The sequence below is a fragment of the Lepidochelys kempii genome, chromosome 7 (assembly GCF_965140285.1).
Source record: "Lepidochelys kempii isolate rLepKem1 chromosome 7, rLepKem1.hap1, whole genome shotgun sequence".
In the NCBI taxonomy this organism is placed as follows: Eukaryota; Metazoa; Chordata; order Testudines; family Cheloniidae; genus Lepidochelys; species Lepidochelys kempii.
In genome coordinates, this window is record NC_136386.1 from 37,384,060 (window position 1) to 37,399,004 (window position 14,945).

Sequence of the window (14,945 nt, forward strand, 5' to 3'; positions counted from 1 at the left end):
CCCAGCTCCCTGCTCAGGGCAGGTGGAGGCTCCAGGACCTCATGTGTGGTATAAATTTGGGATGAGGACACAGGACAACTGGAATGAGACTTTTATAAGCAAAACTGATTAATTGACTTGTCACTGTGCAGAAGTGTTATCAGACCTCAAACAGCTGGTGTCCCTAGCCTCTGTCAGTGTCCCTAGCCTCTGTTTGTCAAAGGGTGGAGCTGGATGGCAAGAGAGAGATCACTTGGATCATCATTAGCTGTTAGGTTCATTCCCTCTGGGGCACCTGGCTTCGGCCACTGTCAGCAGACAGGATACTGGGCTGGATGGACCTTTGATCTGACCCAGTATGGCCATTCTTATATTCTTAGCTACAGGACAGCAGAAGAACCTTATACAAACATTTCATGCCATTGAGTGATGGAGGTTCCTAGAAGAGCTATAGTTAAGGCTGTGCTCAGATTTGCACTTAGAGCAAGAATATCATCTCTCTCTTTCACATCAATATTTACATTTAGTCTCCAAATTCAACAGATTTACCCTTCATTGGCCAAGTGAATTCTCAATCATCTTTTCTTTAAAAAATAGTTACTAACTTTGGCAGAGAAACAAGCCCATCCTTAAGAACGTAACTCTCCAGCTCACTCAGCAGAGTGGGCAGCAAGAATTGATCTGGGGTGTGTGTTTGTGGAGGGGGGGCATGGAGGAAACATGGGGGTCTGAACAGGTATGGATAGCTGAGCAGTGCTGTAAGGGAGCAGGGAGACAGGCCGCTGTGCAGGGACAGAAGGGCTTGGTGCAGCACCCAGGCATACCAGGCAGCAGCAGCACCACCAAAAGGGGAAGAGCTGAGAACCATGTGCAGAAGAGGAGAAAAGGGGCTGTGGGATGGAGCATCGACAGCATCTGAGGCTGTGAGGAGTCAGCAAGGGCTGGAGGGGCCAGGATGATTGACAGCACCATGCTGAAGGAGAGGAGATTTGGCAGAGAGCCATGTGAGAGCCTGGGAGCAAGGGAAGACCAGAGCCTTGCCACAATAGCATGGGTACTTGAAGGGTCCTTCTGCCCTCCCCCCCAGCATCATTGCATCAGCTGCATAATGCAGAGGCAGCAGCAATAGGAGGAGCCCCCAGTTTACTGCATACTCAAAGAACCTCACCACCACCCCCGGCTCTTTGTACTCTTGGTGGAAAACATGAAGTGCCCTCCATTAGCAGCAGCAAAGAACTGACTAGCAGCTGCCAACTGTAATCATCAGTGCAGGGAGGTGCTAGCAGAGAATTTGACTCAGCTTGAGGTAGTAATACCCTTGTCTCACGAGAGTCCATGCAGTGGGGCGTGAGCTGCAGACAGCATCTTGTCAAGTGTTCTTACAGCCCTAAAAAATGTGTGCAGGCAGCCGGATACCTCATCTGGAAGCTTGGTTAATGGTCTTTGCTAATGTCTCTATGGCATTATCAAGCCAAAGAGCAAATTCCATGTTAGCAGGGCCAGGGCAAACCCACCCAGAAAGCCTCCCATGGCCTTATCAGCTTTCCACAGCATTCACATTTGAACTTAAGCCCAAGTTTCCAGGCACTACGTGATCCGGAACTTCTCATTCAGTTCAAGGAGGTACAGTCTTAAGTGCAAGGTCCTCATTGGGACCAACCCATGCTAACTGCTTTAAGTAAAGCAGGCCTATAGAGTCCCACAATTACTTCGACACGCTTGCCTTGAAGGAGATCACTGCAGCAGTTTTCAACAGAACAGTGACAGCTTTGGCACAGGTACACTGCTCAGCAGCAAGCTTCAGCCTATCACAGCAGAGGATATTCACCCTCAGTGTTCTGCAATGAAAGGGAGTGAATTTGATAGAAGCTGGCATCAAGAACCAGCAATCAGCAATTTATTAGCCCTTCTTCCCCACTGAGTCAGGAGGTTGAACTTCCTTCTCCTTCCCTACACACAGGCATCCCACACCTCCCCCGTCAAGTAGGCTTCATTTACCTTCCTATTCAGGATCATTTAGGACTTCACCGTGGTTCTTTCATGCCCCCAGCTGTTCTCCGTCCTTGACTTATTTTCATCACTAATCTGCTTCCTGGACAAATAATGGGGGGAGGGGAAGGCTACAGTTGGAAAGTGTGTGCAAAGCAAGGCAGGGCTCTAAAGAAACAGCCCTGTTACATCCCCTTCCCCATGCTCACACTGCTTTCAGTAGCACCTTTGGGAATTAGCCAGTTTGCCAGTCTCACCCAATTGGGCATTAACTGCTTTCTAAACACCAATACTACAACCCACTTCTCTGTGCTCACCCAGTTTATCAAGTTGAGCCCTCACCTGTTTCCTAAGCAGCAGGGCCCTAACTCTTGGATTTAAGAGCGAGACAGACAGATCAGCTCCTTCATGCTTTGTACTTTTCATTTCTTTCTGCATCCCTACTTTCTGTTCTTTGTAGTGATGGCTCCTAAATCTGGCAGTAAGTCAGTCTAGAAAAACGGTGTACTCAGCCTCTTAAAATTTGCATAATAAGGTTCAGGATCTGTTTTAGATCTCCACTTTATGGCAAAGATTTTGTAGACTTACAAGTGTTAGATTTCAGGAATATACTTACAGAGCATGTAGGGGTACTCCCCCCCGAACGCTTCACAAAAAAAGGGCATGATTCCTGATAGTGGTTATCAGCACTCTTTCCCAAAAGTTTCCATTGACGCCAACACTGGAGAGATTGTGTTATGTATACTTTCATCTCACCATAAAAGTCTACATTAAAAATATGGACAAATTTAAAAGATTGCATTGTGAAACTCATTCATTCTCTTAAATAGACTAGATTACTATATATCACAGCATGGGCAGCACTTAAGACTTGGCTTTTGTTTGAAGGACCTCTCTCATTACACTTTCCCAACATGGAGTCTGGGAAAAGAAAATATATTAAAAAACAAAAAACCACAACCCCAAAAACCTCTGGTTTGCTCACCTAAGTAGATCTTAAGAGTCAAGTTCTCTTGATCTAAAAAATAACTAAAAAAATTAAAATTTTCTACAAATTATCCACAATTAAAGAAATTCTTCACTTAATGAACAGACAAGGAGTATCAGCTATTCTTAAAACTAGCACAACTCTAGCTTAACAAATGTAGGAAGTACAATGAAAGGAATTATCTATTTTGTATCATTTTATCTAGCCAAGGATTTCAAATTGAGAATTCTTATTTTTCAGTTTATGAACCAATCCTTCACTGGTGGTGCACAGGGAGACATTCAAAAACTATTCACATATATTTGTTTTAAATATTTAAATCCTGATGCACTCCTCTTTTTGAGCTATTTTCCAAATTCAAAGAAAGCACAGATTCTACAAAAGTGAAGAGCACACATAATTTGGGATTAAAAATACTGTCAGTTTTATTTCAGTAAAAATCAGTACAGGATACACTATTTTTCAAAAAGTACAAAGATGAAGAATAAAACATTCAGAGAAATGAGGAGCAAGTTCTTTATGGGAATTCAAACACTAACCTTCTTCTAGCTGTTTTAGTACTAAATTTTAAATCTGCAGATGCTACTATACTGCACTGTAGCCTGCTTAACATAGGGTTTAGATGCCATAGGAGCAATGCGTGTGAAACACTGCCAATTCCAGTGTAATGAGAGTAGGAACCTGAGACAGGTGGAAGAAAGAGATACTGAAAACACAGATAATGGGGCAGAACAAGGAAAAAGCACCTCTCAAAGGTTAGCCCCAACAGGTATAGAATGTCAGTTTCAGTGCTTGCCTTGGAATTGTCTAGAAAAGGTTAAACTCATGTTCCTGGTCTTTTCCTATGTCTGATATATTAATTTGAGTCCTCAGGGGAATAATTAAAAGCAATGCTCCATTGCATGTAGTTACCATGCAGACCTGTAAACTAAGGCCCTCGCTCCACTGTGAAGACCATTTGGAGATTATCCTTTGGGGATTTCCGCATCTTGATTTTAGTTATCCAGTTCCCAAACATGGGATCACTATATTTTAGTTTAATTTACAGTACTTGAGACACTGCCCAATTGTAGTTAATTGGCAAAGGGTTTCAGAGCATTTGGGTGGCATTTATTGCTTGTACAACACTTCTTTCACACTAGTTTGGATTCTGCACCCTCCCCAGGATGAACAGAAGCCACAGAAGTCAAAGGATTATATTTTTTCTTAGCGTATCACCTTCGTGTGCACTAAGTTAAAAACAGATCCAAATGAACAAACAAGACCTCTCTCAGACATTTAAACTGCTAAGGAGCTTCAATGCCAATAAATTCCTTACTTTCAGTTAAAGCTTAATTGACTGCAAAAGGTAGAAGAAAGTTTTGTTAGCAACTGTATTATGCTAAGTATTTTGCTACATCTCTAATATGACTAAATGTTTTCCAAACAGCTGAAGCACGAGTTAATATTTTAGTTGGTTTGGACAAGCTGCATACATTATTCTTGCATAAGCTGTACATCAGACTAGGTGCTGGAAGGTACTTCTGTAGGTGTGAGCTCCTTTTAAATATGTGAAAACCTCACACACACACACAAAAACAAACATTGACTAGACTGTTTTCTGTTGTTCTTCATCAACCGCCACACTCTTCTCCATGATGTATGTTGAGGCCACTTTCCTGCACTGGGAGTTAAAGAATTCTGCAACACGCTTCAGTACTAAAATGTGGCAGAGCTTTAGTATAATCCTGGCATTTCAAAATTCCCTAACCATAGTCTTTATATATAAGTATTTGGTACACTTAGATGGCACAGCATACTGCTAAGGAAAGAGGCACATCTGGTTAATCACAACAGAAAGAACCAGTAAAGGCAAGGCACAAGCACACAGTATTGCTGTTGTGCTTTTTCCAGTGAAGGAGCAGGAAACCTACTCGACTCGAATCAAAATAATTAAATCTAGAAGACTAGATTCTGTTAATATTTGTTAGAGTCTGTTTATGGCAACATTAGGAATGACTGAATCAGCAGTGATGATGGTAGAGAATGGACTCAAAAAGTTTGTAAAGAGTAATAAAAACACTGCTTGAAAATATTTGACATCATAAATATTCTCTCCCCATCACTCAATGACTTTACAGCTTTCTTGATTTCATGCTGCTAATTTAATTGAAGATGTGAAAAGAAAAGTTGGCCAGAAGGCCTTTTCACTGAACAGGTTCCTATTTAAAGAGAGCAGATCTAATGTCTCACCCGTATAAGAAAACAAAACAAAAACATAGTTAGCTGCAGATCCTGGGATTTTCATCTATAAAAAAAGAGTTTCCAGTCCAGAGAAGATTCTGTGTATGAAGTTGCAACTGAACTTGCATTTCCTGCAATTAACTGATGTTTCTATGTCACTGGTCCAATGATATAATCATGAATAGAATCACTGGTCCATCTAGTTAGTTTGGCTATTTTTGCTCATGCAACATAGGACATGTGCAAAGCATGCTTTGCAAGTAGACCTACAGTGTTATAACTGGAGCAAGCTATAAATAATATTTCAGAAGACAATCTCTTTGTGTTAAAACAGCTGAAGTGTTTTATAAAAATGGTAACAGACTAAATAAATTAAATCACTGTTTAAAACAAAAAGCCATGGGAATAGTCACCTGTTAAAAAAATATGAGATACTTAGACACATGACAAACTCAGCTGCATATTAAACCTAAGGCAGGTTAGAGACCACACTGGTTTGAAGTTTCAAGTAAAAAAACTATGCATTGTTGCACCTCTCTGGTACCACCTGCATTGTTTGCAGTTAAATACAATTGACAGAAGAAATGTCAGAAACATGATTAATAAATTTTAAAATACATGGAAATTCTACTTTCCTCATAACATTACTGTCAGGAGGTAATTATGACAAACAAGGTCAGTTCTGCTGTGCTACGTAGGAGAAACGAGTTCGGGAAAGTGTTTTAAAATATTGAGGTTAAAGGGTTAAACATGTTAGAAACCAAAATTTTGTATTGTGCTGTAAAAATCCTGATGTGCTTTTAGACAATTACCTAGTGTAATCCTTAAAAAGTTCTAGTATCTTGATTAGGTGCAAAATTCTCCAGTTGGTAGATCAGATCTACAGCAGCATCAACATCTGGTACAATATGGTCTGGCTCTACCAAAGCAGGATCAAATCTAAAATCTCTGTGACCATGGAACACAGTCTCAGTTATACTCTCCCTGGTATCAGAGGGCACCTCTGTGTGAGGATTGTAAACCCCAGTACAAACAAGAACAGACCTACAACTGGTGACAGTAGCAGGTGCTAGCTCGTTTTGCCAAGTGTGGTTTATTTCATCATCCTGAGAAATAGTGGCAGACCTGGTCCCAGCAGCAACTTTGGCCTGGATACGCCCTTGGGAACCTTTTCTGGAATTCTTCTCTTCAAGGTAACGATTATAAAGGTTAGCACCATAGATATCAGTCATTAAGTTGTCCCTGGAAAGCCAAAAATATGGTTTCATCAGCAAAGCACAGTCAAATTAGCAGACTTCAGATGTATCTAAAATATTTTTTGCAAAGTTTTGGTCAACAGAATTCCATTTCCCCACACAAATACATGAAAATATGTGAAGTATCTGATAACGATAGATAGGGAAAAAAGTCAGCCCAATAATAGCTATTTTTATTATATCTTTTTCATCATTCATGAGTAAAGCTACGTTTTAGTCACGGGTATTTTTAGTAAAAGTCATGGACAGGTCAGTGGCAATAAAAAAAAATCCATGGCCTGTGACCTGGCTATAACTTTTACTCTATACCACTAACTAAAACTTGGGGTGGGGTGCTGCAGGTGCTGGGGAGGAAGGCCCCCTGCTGCTACTGGGTGGGGGAGGGGTGGGAGGCAGCGCACGGCCCAGAACTCCTGCTGATGCTGGGTGGGGGTTGCCAAGGATGGCAGGCTCCCTACTCTGTTCCGATCGACGTGTCCCTGCAGCTCCTAGGCGAAGGGCAGCCAAGAGGGCTCCGTGCGCTGTTCCCGCCACAAGCGCCGGCTCCGCAGGTCTCACTGGCCACGAACTGCAGCCAATGGGAGCTGCAGGGGCAGCGCCTGTGGGCAGTGTGCAGAGCCCCTTGGCCTCTCCGCCTAGGAGCTACAGGGACATGCCAGTTGGATCCGGGTAGCCTCCCACAGGTATGCGCCGCCCCACACATGCCTGGCTCGGGAAGTCCCTCAGCCAGTACCAGCCGTTGCAGAAGTCACGGAAAGTCATGAAATCCATGACTTCCGTGATAGACATGCAGCCTTATTCATGAGACATTATAGATACGAATAATTCTTGCTAATGCAGACAGCAGACGAGAAAAAAACCATGCATTTATTATCAGTCCTTGCCAATAGTATATACCAACAATCTAAAAATCAAACACCTTTTCCTTAAATACTTGCACAGCCTGCTTCAGAAAATGAAACTTTTAATTGAGGAAAAAGGAGTTGTGTATAAATTACTCCAAATTCTTCTACAGAAACTATTAGTACATAAAAAAAAGTTAAGGAAATGTTATTGGTTTTCAAAGTCAAGCAGTCTAAAGTTGGGAAATGCCAGAATGAAGTTTTTCCACACATCTCATACATCTTCCAGCATTTGGAAGTGAGACAGGAGTCCACATTCACTTCACAGCCCCGGTTCATTCTGTCAGTGGCATTCATCCTGTGGCACTTAAGGAAATAGGGAGTCAAGTGGAAAAAATAAACTATGTGGTCATGCAATTAAAGACTGAGACATACACATAAGGGTTCAGAACTAAGGCTGCAAGGACCACTTTCATTCTGTAATGTCCTAACTTGAGTTCTTGACTTGCAACCTTAGCTAGATTCTTTTAACAATTTGTAAGTGTATTCTCCTAGATTAAGAAAAAAATACATTTTACTATGTGTAATTAACAACCTTCCCATGATGACTGATCATTGCGGGAGGGTGAACCCTCAACTTTCAGCATAGACTAGTGGTTTCAACCTGGAGCGCATGGACCCCAGGGGGGTCAGAAGACTATGCCTAAGATCTCCAAAAGGGTCCACACCTCCAATCGAAATATTTTAGGAGCTCACAAATGAAAAAAGGTTAAAAATCACTGGCACAGACTTCTACCAACTGAAGTAAAGAACTAACTACATCTGGTGGCAGAAAGCTGTTATCTTCCATGGACCAGCCACTGCAAGATGACATGTAACACACAAACAGGGGGTTCCATTATTCAGGTGTTGCCACATTTTACAGACAGTATAGCTAAGCACAAAGAATTGGAAATGGTACACTGTGGCTAAGTGGTTGGGACCTGGGCCTGTCATAACAGAGTTCTGGGTTCTCTTCCCAGCTTGCACAGACTTTCAGTGGGATATGATAAAAAACCCCAATAAATAAGGGTTGTGAAGGGTACAGAATTATTAGAACTGGTGTGGGATTCATGGTCTCCTCATTCCCAGCACGCTGCACTTTCCCATAGGTCAAGGGTATTTTGATAGGAGAAAGCAGTTGCTCCCACCAATTTGTCTGAATCTTTTTCAGGAAGTGCTACATGGCATGCTGAAGTAACACCAGGATGGTTTATGCACCATGTATTGGAATATTGAGGGGTTTTGGCAAGCTGTCAAAACATGATGCACTGAGGAAAAAACAGAAGAAAAATGGTGATTTTTGACATCTTATAAATTGGCCAAATCTGAATGGATTTACAGGTGGACAGTACAAGGCACCTCCTTCTGTCCATGACTATCCCTCTCCCAAATTTCAAAGTCCTGCTGTAAACCATGGAGGTTCCAAAGCTTTATAGAAATTCTTCAGAACATTTTTTTTTTAATGGTGTTAGGTTGTTAGGCAACCTTAACACAGGGGTTGCTACCAATCCCCCTATACTGAGAAATGCAACACCAGTTAAACGACAAGGAAAGAGGAGGAATTATAACATTCAGAAAGATGTCACAGTTTACCCTAAAATATTGAAAGTGCCCTGGAAGACCCTGATCCACAGAAAAAGGTTTGTTCATAGTGTGCCAGCCATTTGGTTTAACAGAAAATATAACTTCTACTGGCAATGTTACATTTTTTATATTCCAAATGCAGTTAAAAAGGAAAAGAAGGAAAATGTTCAGGAAAAGGAAGGTTCATTTGGAGGTCCCCATTTGAGATGAATACAACACTAACTTTCACATAAACAACAGATTTTCAAATAAAAGAAGTTATTTTTTTTTTAAACAAAAGATTAGGACAAACTAGGAATAAAATAGTGGGAGCCACAGAATTTTCCGTGCTGTTATTTGTGTTGTAAACAATTTCCTAACGTGCATATTTGATGATCTTAACCCTTACCCAATGGCATAAAGAGTTTGAATAGGCTTCTTCCAGTGTCTCTGTGCTGCCTGCATCCTAATCAGGTACTCTGCATATTGATAGGTCAGTTCACTAGGCTTGCCCATCAAGGCCTCATATTTCAGTTCTTTGCCAGTGATCTTCTTGTAAATATTTTCCAAACAAACCATGAATGTCCCATGCCCAAATCTGGAAAAGAGATTATTACAAATCAAATTGCACTAATTACACAAAGAAAATAAAATAAAGAGTTTCAATTTCATGGACTTTTGGTGATACTAAAACAATAAACCTATACTATTAATTCCTGGACACTGGTACCACTTGCAGATTTGAGCACTGCTTTAAAGCCAGTTGGATGCTATGGAACACTGCATTAACTCACTGGGAAGCACTTGGGGTAGGATGCGGAGAGCAGCAACCTCATGCTGTGTTTTGGGGGAAGAAGAGAAATGGCTCGGGGCTGAAAAAGGAGGTTTCATGTAAGAAGGCTAACTTTTACAACTGAAAAATTTGGTGCAAGGAAAAAAATGTGTGTTTTTGCAAACCCTGCAAGAACAGAATGTGGCACTTTGCCTGTTTTGCCAAAGGTGTGTTACTTCTGCACAGCTCTGCTTGGGGTCTTGATGCCTATGGCAATGACTACCTCAATGAAAAATTAGTATGAAACATTGTCTCTTCTTGAATTTTGACTACTCCCTTTTATTAGCAATGTGGAGAAGCCCCGAATGGTGAAACTGTCTACATTACATGGCGTATGTGCTACAATTTCACCTACCTTGGAGACTGTGCCTCAGCCATCCACATCAGATCCATATTACAAGCAAGCACAGGTATATGTGGGTGACTGGCTTGATGATGAGGCTTTCCAGGACAGCCACCGGTCAGCAGAACATCTATTATCAGTTGAAGATTAGTCTCCCATCTGACTGGTTCTCCAAACAAAACAACAGCTGCAAGAAGAAGAAAACATTTGTGAAATATTAAAAATGAAAGGTAGATATAGTACAATAACTTTCTCAGATTTCTAAACAGCACCACACCCATGTTAAAATTTGATATAAAAGAAAAGGAAATATCCTAAATCAATTTGAACAAACTTCTATATTTAAAAATTCAGTAAAATGATCAAAGTGCAACATGGGGCAGGGACCATCTTTTTGTTCTGTGTTTGCACAGCCCCTAGCACAATGGGGTCCTGGCCTATGAGCTAGAGCTCTGAGGCACTATGATAATACAAATAATAAATAATAAGATGATGATTTTGGTTCAATCTACCTTAAATTTCACATCTCTTGTTACAGAGGAAATTTCAGAAGTTGTTAAAACCTCATACTGTAATCCACAGATTTTACAAGATGAATTACTTGATCTTCAGTGTTAACTAAATTGCCCCATACCACTGAACAGCACTGACCTGTCTAATCACATTTATAATATTGTGAATGCCATGGATTAACATACAGCACTGTAAATAATAATCAGATCTACCAGAACTACCATCTGTTTGTCTCTAGACAAAATACAGTATGGATGTTTATATTCCTAGCTGATTTCGCCGAACGCTAGGAATAAGTCACGGGAAAGATCTAGCTCATAATTTTTTTCTTTCATTCTCAGGCCCAGTTTCTTACTCCCCACATTTCAAACAGATGGAGGTGAGAAGAGGAAGGAATGCCTCTTGCCACAACTTTGCAAATGACTGCTGACCAGTGTAGGAGCAGGATTGATTGACTCTAATGGGATTCCAGTTCAGCCCTCCTTTCCAGAAACAAGGAAGCACAATCTGCTAGAGGAAGGCAAAAAGGAAAGCAAGCCCCTTATCATCCTTCTATCACCCCTAAGAGGCCTATGGGTGAACATTCTGTGCCTTGGGGAAGCATCCTGTAACGCCCCCATATTCCTCATCTGTATATAATTGTGATATTGAATATAAAGCATGCCTTTTAAGGTATCAGGGGCAAGATTATGATCTGCTGAAAGTAATTTCTCTATCCATATATGTATATCACTAATGCATGTGAAGTTATGAAAATTGTGTTGTATGGTGGTCACTAAAGCATGCTATAAGTTGGGGAATCAGCCAGATATTAGCTCCCCAGAGGCAACAGCAAGGAAAGTAACCAGCACCCAGGAAGGATGTCAAACAACCCATCAATAACCATTGTCCAGCTAGGGAGCTACAATTCAATGATTCACCTGCATGAGGTCACACCAGGGGAATTGCTCAGCCTTGCCTGGAGACTCAGCAATACTTCCAGACATGCCTGGACTCCTGATCCCCAAGCACATAGGAGCGAGGGTATAAAACAGACACAGAGGCCACATGCTGGGCCTTTCTCCTTCACCCATCTATGCTGCAAGCCACAAGGACACTCTGAAGAATTCAACTGAGGGGACTGGCCCAGATTTCAAGGGTGAAATCTGTATACTTTAGACTGCAATATCCAGTGCAGTGAGAAAAACTGCTTAAGCTAGATGTTGCCCAGTCTAATAGGGTTGAGAGTTTAGACTGCGTGGTTACATTTCATTTTCTTTTGCTAACTAACTCTGACTTTTTGCATATCACTTAAAATCTCTCTTCTGTAGTCAATAAACTTCTTTTACTGTTCATCTTTACCAGTGAGTTTGCCTGAGTTGTGTGGCAAATGTGCTCAGGTTTGCAAAGGCTGGTGTATATCCATTTTCCACTGGTGAATAAATTAATAAATCTGCATTGCCCGTCTTGAGCAGTGCAAGACAGGCAATTCCTGAGGTACAGTGCTGGGAGGATTTTGCATTGGTGCCTTTCTCTATGTGATTCAAGAGTGGCTCTGGGAGCATTCATGCAATATAGCTGGCTGTAGGGCTCCACATGCGGTTGTGCTGAGTGGTAACAGCACCTGGAGGGGTTTGCTGCTGGTCACTAGCGAGGCATTGTGAGAGACAGCTCAGGGGACACATGGTCCCAGGCTGCACTGCGGGGATCCCGTCACACACACAAATGACTATGTTACTGTACTGCGCACGCATGTTTTGCATACATTTTATGAAGAAATACTAGGGTTCCCTCTGCCAACCGTCCAAATCATCAATGTGGGGTTCAAGAATTTGTAACTGTAAATAAAATTTACAATGAAGAAGAGATGACATTTAATATATGCTAGGACAGTTGCAAGATAGGAAAACAGAAGTCATACCCTCAATTTTGGGAAGTTCCACAGCTGGCAAATGCTGCAACAAGAAAAAAGTAAAGTAAAGTACTCTCCACTAAGTTAAACATCCTCTGGTGTTACTAACAAAAAGAAATACAAAGCATTACTCCCACAACTGTTCCTTGGAAAACTGATAGAAGATGCACTTTACATTTGGATGTAGCTAGTTCTTGATGTCATTTTGCTTAAAAATTAATATTTCCAAACACTGAAGCGTGGTCCAGCAGCAAGGACACGTTGGGACTGACTATTTTTGTGTTCTACATTCACAGCTCTGCTCTATTTGCAAGACTCTGGGTAAATCAGAATTTCTGTTCCTCAGTTTGCTCATCCGCAAAATAGGTATATATTGAGTTACTTTCCAAAGCATCTGCTACCAGATTCTAGCTCTCTTTTCATATGCACATTAACCCATTAGCTGTATTTTGGCCCAAGTCCATATTTTGTCATGTCATTGAAAATGAATTTTCTTCAATTTAAAAAAAAAAAAAATCGAGAATTGCAAGAGCTCCAAAAGAGCAGCTGAAGTTTGTGTAATTCTTTCCTCATAAAATAGATTAGGAGGACTTGTGGCACCTTAGAGACTAACCAATTTCACGAAAGCTTACGCTCTAATAAATTGGTTAGTCTCTAAGGTGCCACAAGTCCTCCTTTTCTTTTTGCGAATACAGACTAACACGGCTGTTACTCTGAAACCATAAAATAGATTGTTAGTGACCCCTCTAGAGCTGTTCCTAAACACACACAATACTTTTATCAAATATCTGTTTGGAAAATGCAATGTGGAGGGGGAAGCAGGTGCCTCTGGGCAATAATCTGCATTTCTAAACAAAGTCATTTCATTGTTTATTTTGCCCCCAAGATTTCTCTACGCAGTATGAGCATATATTTGGCCTGCTTATGATCAGCAAGCGCTAAGCCATTTTTAAAATGTTTTTATGTTTATAGCTCCTATTTTTAATCTCGCAAAATAGAAAAAGGGGAAACATTTTTCCTGTACATTTTTAAAGCAAACTGTAATGATCATGAAATAACTGATATTAGAAATTCTCTGCACATAGCTGGTAATCACAGTGCAAGCTTCCTAACTCCATCAGTAACCCACATTGATAACAAGGAAATCAACTATATGGTAAGTGTTCGTTTTCCCAAACAGTTAATCATGTGGAGTTAATCAACCTCTATAGAGACTGCCAACAAGAATATCAATTAGTGGCACTGGTGGTGACAGTGGGTTTTTTGAGAGACCTTGCATGATAGTTCTGATGACAGTTCTGTACTGTCGCAATAAAACAGATTTATGTTCAAAATGCTGACACAACCGGCTTTGCTATGATATCACGATATCATGCTATCATAATAGCATATCATACGATAGCAAGAAAAGTGTGTTTTAGTTCTCATTGTACTCTTCTTGCACACTTCTTTAGAACACAGCTACTTGGGCTTCTAACCATGTCATTAGAAGATTTGCATATTATGGAAACATCATACTTCAGGCTAATGATTTTGAATAATGTACATCATACCTATGAGTAATGTCAAAGATTATGTAATAATATTCAGTTGCTATTTTCTCATCTAAAGTATATAAAGTCACTAAAGGGTAAAAATTACTATTATTTAGTTTACTTTGAGATATGCAACAGATGTTTCCTAGAGACAGGTAAGATTTAGGCTCTTACAACCTTTTTGGGTTCCTTAGTCACACTATTTTTCTCTCTATCTTTCCAGGCTGCTAAAAGTACTGTATGTGCATTTTTACACTTAACAAATTCTACCTTGCAGTCATTTCCTGATGCTCTTGTGGTTGGCTGTTCTCAACTGTTCAAACTTATTCTGTAATCAGTAAATACTGAGTGACTGAGAACAACCTGTACCTTTACAGACAGAAGTTAAACTAAATGCTTCAATTAACTCTCATTAATACTTATTTGCAGACAAACAGATTTGTACTTAAGTTAGTATCACATGTATATCAAGTCAACAATACAGTAAAGGCACCATTCCGAGGGCAGACAAAGGCTATCCTGGGTTGTTGGTTTGTTTTGACAGATACCACATGAACATCACCTGCTGTAGAAAACTGGCTGAGAGAGTGTGTGTGTGCACGCGTGCACGCAAAATGACTGAAGCTACTGAGCAGCCATACTGTATATTCTCCAATGGAAACCACAGATTTGGGGTAAGCATTTCCAGAGCAGGCATCAGAGAAACAAGGGCTGACTGGCTACTCAGTTAGTAAAGATTTTGACTTCAGGGCACAACCATTTGGCCTGTATTACACCAGCCTCAAAAGGAGCATATGTTGTACTATATTTTGTTAGGCAACTGGTTGTTAGAGTTGGATGGGAAACTGTTTTTCAATCCCAAAAGAATTTGATATTTCAAAAAATATTCCTGACCCAAACTGGGACAAAGGCAAAAATCTCAAAAAAACTTTCATGAACTGATAATCCA

General features: G+C 40.7%; 1 protein-coding gene across 1 annotated transcript in view; it reads right to left on the bottom strand.

Moving 5' to 3' along the window:
* Positions 1-3,362: 3,362 nt before the first annotated feature.
* The window catches only part of LOC140914442 (haloacid dehalogenase-like hydrolase domain-containing 5), a 49,576-nt gene continuing 37,993 nt past the window's right edge, over positions 3,363-14,945 (bottom strand). The window contains exons 5-8 of the mRNA XM_073352225.2: positions 12,471-12,504; positions 10,070-10,244; positions 9,292-9,480; positions 3,363-6,421 (exon numbers count right to left, since the gene is read on the bottom strand). Of these exons, the coding sequence (XP_073208326.1) occupies positions 6,004-6,421; positions 9,292-9,480; positions 10,070-10,244; positions 12,471-12,504 (816 nt within the window). The 3' untranslated portion in view covers positions 3,363-6,003. The remainder of the gene's footprint in view (positions 6,422-9,291; positions 9,481-10,069; positions 10,245-12,470; positions 12,505-14,945) is intronic.